Raw genomic sequence first — 17,971 nt, 5'->3', positions numbered from 1 at the left:
TGGGCTTATACTTGCTGGAATTTAGAAGATTGAGGGGGATCTTATTGAAACGTATAAAATTCTAAAGGGATTGGACAGACTAAATGCAGGAAGATTGTTTCCGATGTTGGGGGAGTCCAGAACGAGGGGTCACAGTTTAAGGATAAAGGGGAAGCCTTTTAGGACAGAGATAAGGAAAGACTTCTTCACACAGAGAGAGATGAATCTGTGGAATTCTCTGCCACAGGAAACAGTTGAGGCCGGTTCATTGGCTATATTTAAGAGGAAGTTAGATATGGTCCTTGTGGCTAAAGGGATCAGGGGTATGGAGAGAAAGCAGGTACAGGGTTCTGAGTTGGATGATCAGCCATGATCATACTGAATGACGGTGCAGGCTTGAGGGGCCAAATGGCCTACTGCACCTATTTTCTATGTTTCTATGTTTCCTATTTCAAATTTTTATTAAATGCAGTTTTGGATAGGCACAAATCTCTTTTTTTGCAAAATTACAAGTTTCAACATGCAAGTAAAATAAATTAAATATGAACTTCAGACTGTGCTTGCAATTTTGCCATTATCTGATTTATAAATAATTAGTTTTATGAAGGACCTTTTGAAGAAAAAGATCAAAAAAATTCTTTTTTAACTCTTAGAGCACTATAAGACCATCTGAAACAGCAGCAAAACACAGGAATAATAAAGCACACTGGAAAATTGGTAGAATTATTTTGTATTCTTTTTCGTATTTCAATGCTTACATTTTGTATTTTAAAGTGTATATTTCTGACTGAGCAACCTTGCAACAATAATTTTCTTCGGGATAAATAAAGTCTTATCTTAATTTATCTTAATAGAACAGGGAACATAAAATGTAACAGCAGAGTACAGTGGGCACTCCAGCCTACAATATTTTACCAACCTTTCAATCTACTCTGAGGTCAATCTGACTCTTCCCTCCTACAGAGACCTCTGTTTTTGTATCATCCATGTGCCTATCTCCGGGTATTTTAAATATCCCTAAAGACATTTCCTAATTCTTTAGAAAGTTTTCCTTGTTAATCTGAAAGTGAACTCTTCCACAGCCTGCACATTAAATACACTTAAAATGTTCAGTGCCCTCAGAAGCTTTCCTTAGTAAAAATCTGTTGCAGGTATAAGGGATAAGGGATATAAGTCATAGATGAGAGCTACAGGGAGGTAGTCACACCTAGGCTGCCGGAAGCAGGTCGTTGGGTGACAGTCAGAGGGGGGGAAAGCGAGGTGAGTAGACAGGTAGTGCAGAGCACCCCTGTAGCCATTCCCCCGAATAATAAGTTTACCGTCTTGGATGCTGTTGGCGAGGACAACTGACCAGGTGTGAGCCACAGTGGCAGGGCATCTGGCACTGAGACATGATAGAGGTGTACAAGATATTAAGAGGAATAGTCAGAGTGGACAGTCAGTGCTTCTCCCCCAGGGCACCACTGCTCAGTACAAGAGGACATGGCTTTAAGGTAAGGGGAGGGAAGTTCAAGGGGGATATTAGAGGAAGGTTTTTCACTCAGAGAGTGGTTGGTGCGTGGAATGCACTGCCTGAGTCAGTGGTGGAGGCAGATACACTAGTGAAGTTTAAGAGACTACTAGTCAGGTATATGGAGGAATTTAAGCTGGAGGGTTATGTGGGAGGCAGGGTTTGAGGGTCGGCACAACATTGTGGGCCGATGGGCCTGTAATGTGCTGTACTATTCTATGTTCTATGTGCTAATGGAGAGGAAAGCAGTGAGATGAGTTGTTTCATTCGTGCATAACTACAAAGAATCTGCCCTATTTTCAAGTTCTTCATTGGTGGAATATCTCAAGCGTCTGCCGCAGCTGAAGAACATCCATACTTGAGAAGGCAAATATCTAGTCACCTTTGAAACTCAGGAAGTGACCATTTTCCACTAAGTGAAAAAAATTCCCTCCTCCGATTTCACTTGAATATTTCTCCTTTCAGCCCTCACAACATTAATTTTGGGTGTCTGGGATCTCTGACCCCGGGCGCTTTTAGACCATTAGAGTGAACTTCCCAGTTAAGGTATCTGAAAAAAAAAATCACAAGTGTGAAGTCACCAAGTAGCAAAAAAACAGTACAATTTAAGAGAGCAGTCTGGTTTGTTAGGAATGGCCAAGGAATGACAAGAAGAATGATGGAAAAACAAGGTGATTAGAGACCATTCCTCGGCTGTCTATTTCTGTGGCAGGTGACTTGTTTATCTGCAACTTGTTGTTATGACCTTTTAGTTTATACTGTAGGAATTGCAGTTGTGCTTTGGAAATCTTTTGTGTTTTAGAAATAATTTGTAATTGAGCAACTTTTGTAAGATAGAAAACCTCAGTGAATTTTAAATGTGTTTTAAGATTTTTATCTAAATTTAAACATGTATCACTAAAAATAAATGAATTGTTTTTAAACTGCTTCGTTATCTGGAACTTTCTCCTCCTTGGTAGAGAGGAAGGCACACCATTCAAGTAGTGGCCGTTGACAGCTAAACACAGTGGAGGATGAACAGGGAAGAGGTCTAACTTCTGAAGGGTGGGTATCTACAGTATAACCTCCCTTTAGCAAGGGTACCTGTAGCTATCTATATTGGATAAAGCAGTAAGGGCACCCACAGCTATCTATATCCAATAGGGTTTAAGATCTACATTTGAGTTCAAAATTTCATTGACAGCAAACCCAATACCATCAATAAGCTTGGTTTGATTGCCTGATGTCGAGCAGAAGAAGCAGCGGATCTAGATAATGATCAACTCAGTATTGGCCCTTCCGATATTGGTACAAGGGGAATATGTAATAGGGAAGTAATTGAATGTAAAGCAGATGTATTCAGGTTCTTTCTTGTAAGAATTGCCACAAAGCAAATTTAATGTGATGCTTGGATCCCTTTCCTATAACTAATCAGAGTGAGCTTCCCAGCAAAGTTATCTGTAAAATTATCACGTATGTGAGTCACCAAGTAGCAAAAAAAAGTTCCTCCAGCATTTTGTGTGTGTTGCTTTGGATTTACAGCATCTGCAAACCTTATGTGTATCCTATTACCGACTGTCCTGATGGAGGGTCTCAGCCTGAAATGTCGACTATTTGGTGTTAGGATTTGTAACTTCAAAATATTAAACCAATTCAAAGGAAAACAAAGGCGTCCAAGAATGCAGGTCTAACTTCATGTTCACCTTAAGTGAGACGCACACATGTCACGTGGTAGCATGATGATGTATGCAATACATGTATTTATACATATAACCCATAATGAAAGTTTGTACTTACACAAACAAGAATGCTTAATCAAACAATATATATACACAAATATTATTGAAATATTAAATATACATTTATGTTCCTACATAGAAACTGCCTGACTTGCTGATGTCCCCCCGCATTATGTATGATACTATTAGTAACTAAACTGTTTCTTTCCAAGATATAGCAGTTTAAGTTATTTCAACTTCATTTAATTAAATTTAATCTCCATTTTACAACGCTTACATCTTGCCTGTACAATAGGAAATGCCTTTTTTGCCCCTTCAACTTTCATTTCCTGATGCACTTGCCTCACTGGTTCCCCTTCACCTGCAGCCTCTCACGTCTCTCTCGCTTTCCTTGGTATTTGTGGTCACAGCTTTCTGAGCTTCTTCTCTCCTCTCATCATCTCCACTATTCCTTCCAGTCCTTTGCACACCTTTCCCAAACAAGAGAAAATCTGCAGACGCTGGAAATCCAAGCAACACACACAAAATGCTGGAGGAACTCAGCAGGCCAGGTAGCATCTGTGGAAAAGAGTACACTCACCGTTGCAGGCTGAGACCATTCAGCAGGGCTGGAGAAAAAAAAATGAGGAGTACAGTTAAAAGGTGGGGGGAGGGGGGAGAGAAACACAAGGTGATAGGTGAAAGTGGCGGGGGGGAATGTTTTTCTGGCAGAAAAAGCAGGATCTCCCAGTGGTCACCTATTTTAATTTCACTTCCCATTCCGACATGCCTAACCATGGCCTCCTCTACCATCATGGTGAGGCCACACTCAGGTTGGAGGACCAACAGCTGATATTCTGTCTGGGTAGCCTCAAACCTGATGGCATGAACATCGATTTCTCTAACTTCCAGTAATGCCCCCTCCCCTTCACCATTTCCCATCCCCTTTTCCCTCTCTCACCTTATCTCCTTGCCCACCCATCATCTCCCTCTGGCGCTCCTCCCCACTTTTCATTCTTCCATGGCTTTCTGTCCTCTCCTATCAGTCTCCACTTCTCCAGCCCTGTATCTCTTAACTTCCGAGCTCCTTACTTCAACCTTCCCCCTCCAGGTTTCACCTATCACCTTGTGTTTTTCTCTCCCCTCCCCCCATCTTTTAACTCTACTTCTCATCCTTTTTTCCCCAGTCCTGCTGAAGTGTCTCAGCCCGAAACATCCACTGTACAATTTTCCATAGATGCTGCCTGGCCTGTTGAGATCCTCCAGCATTTTGTGTGTATTGTTCTGCGCACTTTTGATCTTTCACTCTGAAGTCAAATTCCAAATTTGTCCATTACTAGTCAGCAACCATCCATCTCCATGAGGATCCTTTGCTAAATCATACCATAACTTCTTTGGTCTCCATAAATATAAGAGATTCTGCAGATGGTGGAAATCTGGAGTAACAAACAAAATGTTGGAGGAACTCAGCAGGTCAGGCAGCATCTATAGAAATAAATACTCGGTGTTTCAGGCTGAGACCCTTCATCTGGAATGCTGACGAAGGGTTTTGAATCGAAACGTCGACTCTCTTAGACTCCAGCCTTTATGCATGATCCTTCTTTGCTTAAGTGTTTTCCCAGAATCAAGTAAACGTTTCATCTCTCTGCAAATCTTTTAAACCTAGAAATTCCCATTGTCTTTGCTCATTCTTTGGACAGTGACCACAGCACCAAACTTGTCACTGCTCTACACTCCAACTTCCAGCAGTTTTCCTCCTTCTCCCTTCTCTCCTTTTCCATTCCCATCTGGTTCCCCTATTATCCCTTTCTTCTCCTCACCTGCCCATCAGTTCCTCTGGTGCCCCTCCTCCTTCCCGTTCTCCCGTGGTCCACTCTCCTCTCCTATCAAAATGCAGAGTTAGTTTATCATCAAAGTACATACGTCACCATATACCATACTGATATTCATTTTCTTGAGGACATTCACAGGAGATTCCTTTTTCTTCAGCAATTTACCTTTTCCTCCTATCACCTCTCAGTTTCTCACTTCAACCCACTCTCCCCCACCTTCTCAAACAAGAGAAAATCTGCGGGTGCTGGAAATCCAAGCAACGCACACAAAATGCTGGAGGAAGTCAGCAGGCCAGGCAGCATCTATGGAAAAGAATTTTAGTCGACCTTCTCCCTCACATGGTCTCATCTACCCCCTCCAACTTGTACTCCTTCCCCGCTCCCATCTTCTTCTGGCTTCCTCCCGTTTCCGTTCAAGATCTGATGGAGGGACTCGGTCCGAAACGTCGGCTGTTCATTCCTATCCATAGATGCAGCCTGACCTGCTGAGTACCTCCAGCATTTTGGGTGTGTTGCTCTTACACTTTCTTTAAAAATCGGAAATAACTCTCAATCGCTTCTTGCACTCAACATGAACATTCAAAATAAAAATTCAAATTTTACATGAATGGAGAAAAACTTGCTTGCAAAACTATTAAAAGTAGCATTTGATTTCTGATCCTTTTAATTGGCGGAAATCTGCAAGTCAGCTGTCATACAGGAACCGTTGGTAGTTTTCGAAGGCGTGTATTTTACGGTGAATACGGTAACCCCTAACCATTCACCACAAGTGCACGATGCAGACCCGGGTTCAGTTCAAACCAATTGGGTGATTAAGTGCTGAAGGTTTAATGTTTCGCCTGCAGCGTTACAGTCAGCAGACTTCTCACAAGCAGATCTCTGTCAGCCAGTGTGGAGAATGGGCAGCGGCCACAGCAAGTTGTGCTGTTGTAAACCGAGAAAGAAGGTAAGCCCCAAGTTCCTTTACTCCGGGAACTGTTCCTCAGCCGAGCAGTTGTGTTGGCGGTTCGCAGAATTCAGTGGCCACTGGGTGGGAAACTTCTGAGAAGTTTTAACTGCTCACATCTATCTCGCTGTTATCTGTCTGAGTAAATGTGCAGACCCACCCGAACTACTTTTGGGAGCCATACACAATAGTGTACAGCTGCAAAATTTCATGTAGATTTTCTAGTCGTAAGGAAGTAGGAAGGTGTATCACAGATTGTAAAATAAATAGTTTTAATTCACCCGCAGATGAGTTTTTAAGCAATTAAAGAGTACTTTATCCCCATCGGAAATAGTTGCTGACAATTGGAAGGATTCTTTTCTTGAGTGAAACTTTGGTTGCTAAGATTTCCTGTTTGCAAGCCTGCTTTAAGAGTACAGCCGGCAAGGCAAGTTCATTGAGTGTGGATGAAGAGAGGGGCAGAATGGAACAAACGCAGCTCAAACGGGATTAAAGAAAAGATGGGAGATGCAGGAGATTGCAGATACAGGAATCTGGAGAAACAAATAGAGTGCTAGGACTTCAGCAAGCCAGTCAGCATCTGAGTAGGGGAAGTGGACTGTTGACCTTTTGACCCAAAACATTGATTCTGCATTTTCCTCCATTGATGTTGCCTTAACCAGAAAGTTCAGCATTTTGTTTGCTGCAAAAAAAAAAGACTTGCTTTGCTAAAGCAGCTAACATTTGATATAGCTTCTGAAATGTAGTTCCTGTTACGGTGTTGGACTGTCATTGAAAACCTCTCCCATGTAGGTCCTGGAAAAATCAAAGGCTGGAGCCTTATTAGTTACTGGTGGGTGAAGCAGGAGGAGCTTCCTCTTACTAAGTTTTAGATAACGTGCAAGTCCCTCCCTTTTTCTCAGAGGGGTTAAAGAAGGAAACATGAAAAGTAGAGTTTGATTGGATGCAGAGTTAGAACGAAATAGAAAACAATCAGGAATGAAGGTTGCTATAGGTAACCGAGGGAACTGGCTGGAAATGGAAGCAGTAACTGTGCATTTGACATCACCCAAGTATGGAACCCAAATTTAATTCAAAGATTCAGCCTAAACAGATAATATTATATGAAAATTTAACTTTGCCTTTACAGGCAAACAATTCTGAAATAATTAATAAAATTATGTCATGATGACGATTTTTAAAAAAATTTTCTACTTTTACTCTCTCCAGGCCCTAAAATCACTTACAGCTGGCCCTCCCTCCTTAACCAGCTGGTGGCTTTTTCCATGCCTCATTAAGGTCCACAGTAAATTAGAAAATTGTTCAAATGCAAACAGAAAATGTTGGGAAAATTGAGCAGGGCAGGGAGATGATGCAGAGGGGGCGAATGTAGACCAGTGAGGTACTTAATATTTATCTTAACCCATCAATCTTCAGGCCATGCCACTCAGAGGCTTGTGCTAATATAATTTTGTAACTGGAAGTGCTGGATTGTAGCTATACATACTGGGTGTGACTGTATATAGTGTTTTGCACCTTGGCCCCAGAGGAACGACGTTTTGTTTAGCTGTGTATACATGTGTATGGTGAATGACAATAAACTTGAACTTAAATATTTAGAAAATGGAAACCACTGTCTTTGAGCTCTGAATTTCCACTTCGTAACCAGCAACTCCATTCTGCTTCCAGGCAAATGCCTTATTGATTTACTCAATTAATGCCGTAATGATAGCTCACAGATCTGGTGATTATGTTTGACTCCTGACCAGGTACTTGTAAGACCTGCTATTTCTACCTCTATCACTGGGTCCAAACTCACCACTAACTCAGCTTATTTTCTGATGAAACAATGAGCCGACTGGGCAAAAATGTTGCAGACTGGCTTGGAGCTTTATGTAAGCCTGAAGGGCAATGCTGCCTGCGTCCAAACTTGCATCCGTCACCCCTGTGCGGATTTATGTTGCTTGCCAGTTAAGCAATGCTGTTTTAAAATGCTTGCCCTTGTTTTCTGATTCCCCCCCAACCTTATATTTTTCTGTGATCACATTCCGCTCTTTATTCCTGTTGCAAATTGGTGCTCCTGTTATTTTCCAAGTTCCTTCCCTTCTCTGTTATGGAATGTGCTTTCACCCAGCCCCATTCTCTCCTTAAGTCAACTTCTTCTTCCTTCAAGCTGTCCAAGCTCAAGTTATTCGCTCCATCTTCCTGTGTACCGTCGTACCAGTGTACATTTGACTGCGCTCCAGTAAGTCAATGCTACTGATGCAGTTACAGGAGTACACTATCACTCCAGTGTGCTCCTGTAAACATTCACACCCCACAGCTTCCATTAACTTGATTCTGTGGCGCAGCTCAGTTCCGCTGCTACCAGAGCCATGCTTCATGCTTCCTGGTGACCTGGTTTCAAATCTGACTTCTGGTACTGTCTATACCGAGTTTGCACTTTCTCGCTCTGACTTCATAGGCTGCCCCAGATACTCTGATTTCCTCCCATACCCACTTGTTAAGTTCTGGTCACCTCACTACGGGAAGGATGTAGATATTATGGAGAGAGTGCAGAGGAGATTCACAAGGATGTTGCCTGGATTGGGGAGCATGCCTTATGAGAATAGGTTGAGTGAACTCGGCCTTTTCTCCCTGGAGAGACGGAGGATGAAAAGAGGTGACCTGATAGAGCTGTATAAGATTGTGAGAGACATTGATCATGTGGATAGTCAGGGGCGTTTTCCCAGGGCTGAAATGGCTAACACGAGGGGGCATAGTTTTAAGGTGCTTGGAAATGAGTACTGAGGGGATGTCAGGGGTAGAGTTGTGGGTGTGTGGAATGCACTGCCAGTGACGATGGTAGAGGCAGATACATTAGGGTCTTTTAAGAGGCTCTTAGATAGGTACATGGAGCTTAGAAAAATAGAGTGCCATGCAATAGGGTAATTCCAGGCAGTTTCCAGAGTAGGGTACATGGTCGGCACAACATTGTAGGCTGAAGGGCCTGTAATGTGATGTAGGTTTCTGTGCTCTATCCCATGAACATACAGGTTAGCTGTCCATTGTACATTGCTTCTAGTGCAGGGGCTCCCAACCTCCCAACCTTACTGTGGTGTGTAGGTGAGTGAGAGAACCTGAGGTAGGAATGTGGGGAGCGAAAATGGCAATGGGCCATTGTTGTACAACCTGAGACCAGATGACTCTAAAACTCATGGACTTGATGCTCTCTATGTAACTGACTGACTGCTTTAGCCCAATATTGTGAGAAGCCAGCCCTACACTCAGCTAGCCTGTGTGCCCAATGCTCAATCGAGCAGAGTTCATTTTGAATATACTTTTCAAGGATCAGTTTTATTCACCATCACCGTTTACATGTATTAGGAAATTGCTGTGGTGTGTGGTGCTACATGCAACAAGGAAAAAAAACAGGACTTAACATAGCATTAATGGTAAGACTCTTGGCAATGTGGAGGATCAGAGGGATTTTGGGGTCTGAGTCCATAGGACTCTCAAAGCTGCTACATAGGTTGACTCTGGTTAAGAAGGCATACCGTGCATAGGCCTTCATCAATCGTGGGATTGAGCTTAAGAGTTGAGAGGTAATGTTGCAGCTATATAGGACCCTGGTCAGACCCCACTTGGAGTACTGTGCTCAGTTCTGGTTGCCTCACTACAGGAAGGATGTGGAAGCCATAAAAAAAGTGAAGAGGTGATTTACAAGGATGTTGCCTGGATTGGGGAGCATGCCTTATGAGAATAGGTTCGGCCTTTTTTCCTTGGAGCGATGGAGGATGAGAGGTGACCTGATAGAGGTGTACAAGATAATGAGAGGCATTGATTGTGTGGATAGTCAGAGGCTTTTTCCAAGAGCTAAAATGGCTAGCACGAGAGGGCATATTTTTAAGGTGCTTGGAAGTAGGTACAGAGGAGATGTCAGGGAAAAGTTTTTTACACAGAGAGTGGTGAGTGCATGGAATGGGCTGCCGGCAGCGGTGATGGAGGCAGAAACAATAGGGTCTTTTAAGAGACTCCTGGATGGGATAGAAAAATAGAGGGCTATGGTAAGCCTAGGTCGTCCTAAGGCAAGGACATGTTTGGCACAGGTTTGTGGGCTGAAGGGCCTGTTTTGTGCTGTAGGTCTTCTATGTTTCTAACAATTAAACAGAATAAAGAATTATATAAAAATAGATGTGGAATAAAATGTGCATAAATACAAACATGTATTTAAAATGTAAAACAGGACTATTAAAAAGTGGTTTCAAGTGTTTACAGGGCAGTGTAATGACTGAGTTAATAGATAGAGATGGGAGGGATACCTGACAGATTAAAGGTCTAGAGGAACGAACTTTTAAGAAGGAGTGAAGTTTTGGTGCTTATGGTGCTTGGAGTCAGTTTGCTGGATGAGTCGCATCCACAGTAATTTTTACTGCCTGCTTCTTTGTCCTGCACACATACAAGTCCTGCAGTGATGGTAGATTGCAGCCAGCGACCTTTTCTACTGTCCTGACAGTTTGCTATAGCTTTCGTATATTGTGAGAGGATGCTGCACCAAATCAGACAGTAAGGGCTGATGTGAAGAGGCCGGGGCAGAATTGCACCACTATGTTTTGAGAAAGATGGAATTTTACCTTTTGTCACAAGAAGTCCATCCTCTGCCAAACCTTTTTGTTCGTGAAGGAGACGTGGTTCTGCAAGGTGGTGATGATATTTATTTCATAGATTAAACAATAGCTGGCGGTAGAGAATGATGTCCACTGGATAAAGAAGAAAGAAAGATCAGTTTTGTCACATGTCCTGCAAACATACAGTGAAATATTTTGAAGCGTATGACATTTCAGTGAAATGGATGACATCTGAAAGGAGAGTCAGGCTCTTGTCTAAGCAGGGCAATGGAGACGATTAGTGCAAGTTTCATGTGGGTTGGACCAAGAACAGCTGAGTTTTTCAATGGCGTCAAATTTATGAATACCAAATAATTATGTCTGCCCAGACTCCCTCAAACGTAGCACCTAGTTTAAAGTACGTAACCACAGCCCATGATTTGTGCACACGAGCAGTTGTTCAATCGTAAAAGCCACATCATATTGCATAACAGATTGTCAAGCTTCTCTCTTTAAAGAGAAAAGTGTCTCGGGAAGCATTAGGATTTAATGGCTGAAGTGTTTCAACCCCTTTGGAAGAGTATAACCCTTTCATTGCCTGCCCCAATACGTCTGCAGCTCAGGACCAAACCTTAATTTTGTGACTTTTTCCATAATTAATAAATCAAAATAAAGTGTACTCTTTTTAGATCATATGACATAGGAGCAGAATTAGGCCAATCTACCCATCAAGTCGGCTCTGACATTCCATCTTGGCTGATTTATTATCCCTCTCAACCCCATTCTTCAGCTTTCTCCATTTAAACTTTGACACACTTACTACACAAGAACCTATTAATCTCTGCTTTAAATATACCCAATGACTTGGCCTCCACAGCCATCTGTGGCAATGAATTCACCCTCTGGCTGAAGAATGTCCCCTTCGTCTCTATTCTAAGGAAATGTACTTGTATTCTGATGCTTGTCCCTCTGGTCCTAGTTCCCCCCAGTATAGGTAACACCTTCTCCAAATCCACTTGAGCTAGACCTTTCAGTATTCGATACATTTCAATGAAACCCTGCCTCTGTTTGAATTGTAAATGGTTTTTATTAATACCCCTGATCACATTGCTGTCACTGACATTAAAGTCACAATTGTGCCTGTATTAATACTTGGATGTACAAGATAAATGGCCTGTTTGCAGTGTATTGGGAATGTTGCAACATGGAAAATAAAACCCAATTACTAACCATTAATATTCCACATGTACATCCTTTCACTTTAGTTAACTTACCTCATCCTCATCTCACCATAATAACATATCATTCAATTCCTCATGCACTGATCTAGATTCTCTTTAATTACATCTATGCTGTTCACCTCCGTGAATGTTTCAAACTCTGTTGAACAGGGGCGAACTGTGCCAGATAAATTGTGGAAAAACTCAGAATCCAATTTTAAATCAAAGATATTTTGACATTGAGCTCAGAGCCCAGCCTTTCCGTAGAATACTGAGAATTTATTCTGTTGGCATGCAGCCCTGAACAACCACATGCCCCATCCAAGAGCAGTTACACTACATGCAAGAAGCTACCAAATGCTCTCAATGATTTGTAACCTCTTTGCAGTCAGGATCATTCCTTGTTACTCAAATAAATAGTGTATTTTCACACTGATGGATTTCCCACAGCTAATTTTGTGGCTTTATTTTCACATTCAGTTTATTGTCATTTAGAAACCACAAACGCAATGCAGTTTTAAAAAATGAGACAACGGTCCTCCAGAATGATATCACAAATAAAAAATGTGCCCTTACCAAAATTTGCCAAGCAGAATCATGGTCCCAGAAAGACCTCAATCGCCACATAATGTGATATGGTGCATAAAGAATGGACGAATTGTTAAAAGTAATTAATTTTGCCAGGTAATGTTTTCCAAAACAGTAGCGTTTTGGTCAGTTACAAAGCAGGAGTGGTCTGTCCAGTCTCTCAAACAAAGTCCATCTATCAGTGGATTACAGCTGAAGAATACAGCTGTTATTTATTTTATTCAGAGATACAGTTCAGAAACAGGCCCTTCCTGGCCGAGGAGCTTGTGATGCCCAGTTACACCCATGCGACCAATTAACCTGTTAATCCATACGTCTTTGGGACGTGGGAGGAAACCCGAGCACCTGGAGGAAAGCCACGAGGTCACAGGGAGAATGTAGAACTCCTTATAGGCAGCGGCGGAACTGAACCTGGATCACTGGTGCAGCAGCAGCATCACGCTAGTCGATATGCTACCGTGCTGCTCTTTCGTAAAATTTGTGCAATTAGTTTTTTAAGAAGTTCTAAAACAGGAAGAGCCTTGAGAGATTGCCTGACTTGCTTACTCATTGAAATAAACAATAACCCTGAATCAAAATTTACTATAAATTGGAGTTGCAAGCTGAAATAAGATTTGGTTGTAATGAATCCACACTCAGATTGAAGGAGCACCACCTTGTATTCCGTCTGGGTAGCCTCCAACCTGATGGCATGAACATTGACTTCTCTAACTTTCAGTAATTGCCTCCCCTCTCCTTCATCATTCCCCATTCTTGTTTCCTTCTCATTCCTTCTCTGCTTAACCCATCCATCACCTCACTCTAGTACTCCTCTCCCTTCTTTTTCTTTCATAGTCTTTTGTCCTCTTCTATGAGATTCCCCCTTCTCCAGCCCTTTATCTCTTTCACCAATCAACTTACCTGCTTTTCACTTCACCCATCCCCCTCCCAATTTCACCTATCATCTGCACCTTGTACTTCTTTCTCCCTTCCCAATCCTTCTTATTCTGACTTCTTTTCCAGACTTAATGAAGGGTCTTGGCCCAAAACGTCGACTGTTTATTCCTATCCATAGATACTGCCTGACCTGCTGAGCTCCTCTAGCACACAGTTTATATTGCTTTAAGTTTCTGACAGCTGCACTACTTTCTGTGTCTGAGGTTTGGTCTTCTGCATATTCTCCCCACATCTGACTAGATTCTACTGTCACACATTTACACCTGACTCTCTTGTTCCAGGTTAGATGAGACACAATCGACTTTGATGAGGTTTTGGTTGTAAAACTAGTTTCCATAAATGTTACTGCAGGCTTCACATTGTGTTTACAGCTAATAGAGTGGCGATTGGAAAGCAGAGTGAATAATTTGTCATAAATGTTTTAAACTGGAGCTGTGCTAATAGTGCATATGAAGCAATACCACACTTCATTAAACCACAAGTGTAAATGTTTCTTTTGGTTTCCAGGCAATGATTTTTCTATTGCCTCTATTGAGTTCTTATCATGTTAAAGCACATTTCTGTTTTGCCGTTCAGTTGCTGCATTGGAACTGTGTCAAGGCATTCACAGCAATGGATCATTGGAGGAAACTGTCAATTTTTGTAGCTCTGTGGAGAATTAAGTCATAAATGGGAAGAAGGTTCTGACTTGATTTTGGTTATCATTCAGGATTGCAAATCAAAAAGATGGTTACAGCATGGAAGGAGCCAATTTAGTCTCTTGAGTCCTTTGATAACTTCTTGACATTTCCATGCAAGAGTAATTCAGCTGATCCCACTCTTCCGCTGTCACTCGGTAAAGCTTCAAAGTTTTCCCAGGCAACAGTAAGCAAGGATGTAGACCCACAGCTGAGACAATAGACAATAGGTGCAGGAGTAGGCTATTCGGCCCTTCGAGCCAGAACTGCCACTCACTGTGATCATGGCTGATCATCCACAATCAGTACCCCGTTCCTGCCTTCTCCCCATATCCCTTGGCTCCACTACCTTTAGGAGCTCTCTCTAACTCTTTCTTGAAAGCATCCAGAGAATTGACCTCCACTGCCTTCTGAGGCAGAGCATTCCATAGATCCACAACTCTCTGGGTGAAAAAGATTTTCCTCAACTCCATTCTAAATGGCCTACCCCTTATTCTTAAACTATGGCCTCTGGTTCTGGACTCCCCCAACATTGGGAATATGTTTCCTGCCTCTAGCATGTCCAATCCCTTAATAATCTTAAATGTTTCAATCAGATCCCCTTTCATCCTTCTATCGGAGATCTCAGATCCAGGAGACTCTAGTGTGGGGATATCTGAGTCCAGGGGTAATGTGGTACTTTTTGGGGTCCTGAAGGAAGCATGAGATTGGTGCCACTGGACCCCTCCCCTTCTACATGTAAATATCTAGGTCATTCAACACTTCCCCAGTAATGCCCTTTGTTGCTATCCTGGAATCTGTTTTTTAAAAGTTTGGTGAATGGAAAATTATGGGTTGCCGGGTTACGCTTCCTTGCTTCATTTACGTGGAACCAGAAAGGAAAGATGACGATGATGACCTTCCATGTTGGAATTCATGAGTGAGAATCTTGGTTAAGGTAGTACCATTGCTCATTTGGGGCCCATTTGGTGGGAGACAGGCGCTCACTCCCAAAGCAACACCCACAAAATGCTGAAGGAACTCCACAAGTTCGGCAACATCTGTGGAAGAGAATGATGGGGCGGGGGAGAGGCTGGCAAGTGGTAGGTGAAACCAGGTGAAGGAGAAAGATGGGTAGGTGAAGGAGGGGGATGAAGTAAAAAGCTGGGAGGGGATAGGTGGAAAAGGCTGTAGAAGAAGGAATCTACTAGGAGAGGACAGTGACCATGGAAGGGAAAGAAGAGGGGCAACAGAGGGGGGTGAGAGGGTAACAAGAAAGAGGAATGGAAAAAGACAGAAGGACTGATGACAAGTAATTACCAGAAGTTAGAGGAATCAATGTTAATGCCATTGGGTTGGAAGCTACACAGATGGAATATCAAGTGGCCTCTCCAACTTGAGTTTGGCTTCATCATAGCAGTGGAGGGAGCCATGGGCAAACATATCGGAATGGGAATGGGAAGTCGCATTGAAATAGGTGGCTACCTGCAGATCCTGCTTTTTGTGGCAGACAGAGCAAAGGTGCTTGACAAAGTGGTTCCCCGATCTGCTTCAGGTCTCACCAGTATAAAGGAGCCCTCACTGGGAGCACCAGATACGATAAATGACCCTGATAAATGCATGAATTTGACTTCACTCCCAAAGCCTGAGGCCTGAGCTCACTTTATGATCCTTGTAGCACTGAAATCTCTTCAGCTTAGTACACCTGCTTTTGGTATCCCTCTGGAGTTTCATCCTACACTCTGCAAACACCTATCTCAGGAATAAACTGAAGTGTTCTGTACCTTAGATCCCGCTAGTGACGTATATTTGGAACTGAATACACTGAATGCATGGTATCTATCAGAGGGTAGTACTATGAAACCTCTAGGCCAGGGGGTTCCCAACCTGGGGCCCCTCAGTTCATGGTCGGGTAGGTGGCATAAAAAAGTTGGGGAACCCCTAGAGTCTAGGCCATGAATGCTGATTACAGTTCTTCTGATCATAATTTTGACCTTAACACCATGAGTAAACTAACAAAATCAGAGGCCTCAAAAAAGTTATACAATCTATAATTGCTTGGCTACAAGTAATTGAGAGAGGTATGAGATCACTAGAGTCATAGTCATGGAGCAGCTCGCACTGAAACCTGCTACACGGCATGGAAACACACCCCTTGGGCCCAAGCTGCTTAACTGAGCTGCTCACATTTGCCTGCGTTTGGCCCACATCCCACTAAACCTTTCCTATCTATCTACCTGTCCAAATGTCTTTTAAATGTTGTAATGGTACATGCCTCTACAGCTTCCTCTGGCAATCTTTTCCAGTCTCCCACACCCTCTATGAATAGTGTGATATAGTTGTCCATTGGTTCTGCTTTATATCTTTACCTTATCACTTTTCAGCAGATGCCTTCTAGTCTAGGGCCCTCATACTCTGGGGCAAAGACTGGTCATCCACCTTGTCTATGTTGCTCATGATTTTATAAAAACATCAGTTCCCCCCCACAACTTCACTCGGTGGGGGCGGGGGGGGGATGAAATCATAGCCTATCTAGCCTCCAGTTCTAGAGGCATTAAGTTAATGTAGAACTTAAAGGGTGACTTGAATTCTTTCTCCATAAAGAGATTTGAGTTTTATCACTTACTCATGGGCAGGAGGCAACAATTGGAAGTAATAACTAGGCAAGTGTAAAAACACATTGTAAAGTTCACTGATGACACCACATTGATGGGACTTATCACCAACAACAATGAGGCAACCACCCAAGCTCGAGGCCTGGTGCCTGGCAAATAGCCTCTTCCTCAATGTCAATAAGACCAAGGAGATAGTTCAGGAAAGCTCGCACCACTCTCACCCTTCCCCCACCCTTTATATCGATGGCACAGAAGTGGAAACTGTGAGCAGTTTCAAACTCCTGGGAGTGCACATCTCACACAACCTCCCATGGTCCTAGAAAGCATCCTCTACATTCAAGAAAGCTTACCAACACCTCTACTTTCTGAGGAGGCTGAAGAGAGCTGGATTATGCACATTAATACTCACGTGCTTCTTCCAATGCACAGTTCAAAGTAAATTTATTTTCAAAGCATACACACTATATGTCACCATATACAACCCTGAGATTCATTTTCTTATGGGCATACTCAGTAAATCTAAGATCAATGAAAGACTGCACCAACTGAGCATACAGCCAGTGTGTAAAAGACAACAAACTGTGCAAATACAAAAAGAAAAAATAAATAAGTAAACAATAAATATTGAGAACATGAGATGAAGAGTCCTTGAAAGGGAGTCCATAGGTGTGGGAACAGTTTTGTGAGGGGACAAGTGAAACATCCTAATCTGTGTTGTACAGAAACTGAACTGCAGCAGAAAGGAGGGCTCTACAACAGGTAAGTATAAACTGTTCAAGGCATCCCAGCACCAGCTCACCCACCACCAAGGACATCTATAGGGAAATGATAATGTAATAAAAATGTACCTGTGCCTCACTGGTGCATTGAGTGGCAAACTTGCCATTTCTTTAGCATTTCGCTGTTTTACAAGGCCGAGTTGCGAGCTCGATGACCAACCCAGCACGGGTGAAAGGGTGCAAGGAGCTGGCTGGTTTCCAGCCTGGGACCACTTGCCCTGGAGTCTGGTGTGGACGCAACCAGCCAACTGTGTATAGAGAATTGTGCTGGAAAAAGGACAGCAATATCATGAAGGATCTTGCCTACCCTGCTCATCGACTATCTGCCCCCTTCCCTTCAGGGAGGAGGCTACACAGAAACAATGTTTGCACCACCAGACTCGAAAGCAGTTATTTTCCCCAGGCCATCAGGTTGATCAACACCTCCACCCACTGACCCACCCCACCATTTCCTGTCAGAGTCACCTGCACAGACTTTCCTGTACCTAGTCACAGTTTATGAACATACTATCAGTCTATGTACATAAATAAGCTATGTATTTATATTTATTGTTTTTTTTTTGTTTTCAGTATTAATTTTCATTTACACTTGAGTACTAAAGAATGATAGATTTTATGCATGAATCACAAAAGGTTGGTTTGCAGGTG

At 42.6% G+C, this 17,971-nt stretch overlaps 1 protein-coding gene across 1 annotated transcript in view; it reads left to right on the top strand.

Moving 5' to 3' along the window:
* Positions 1–5,787: 5,787 nt before the first annotated feature.
* ccdc69 (coiled-coil domain containing 69) overlaps positions 5,788–17,971 on the top strand; it is a 58,826-nt gene continuing 46,642 nt past the window's right edge. The window contains exon 1 of the mRNA XM_059990496.1: positions 5,788–5,964. Within this exon, the coding sequence (XP_059846479.1) occupies positions 5,917–5,964 (48 nt within the window). The 5' untranslated portion in view covers positions 5,788–5,916. The remainder of the gene's footprint in view (positions 5,965–17,971) is intronic.

The sequence above is a fragment of the Hypanus sabinus genome, chromosome 15 (genome assembly GCF_030144855.1).
Source record: "Hypanus sabinus isolate sHypSab1 chromosome 15, sHypSab1.hap1, whole genome shotgun sequence".
NCBI lineage: Eukaryota > Metazoa > Chordata > Chondrichthyes > Myliobatiformes > Dasyatidae > Hypanus > Hypanus sabinus.
This window is presented reverse-complemented; position numbering and strand designations above follow the sequence as displayed.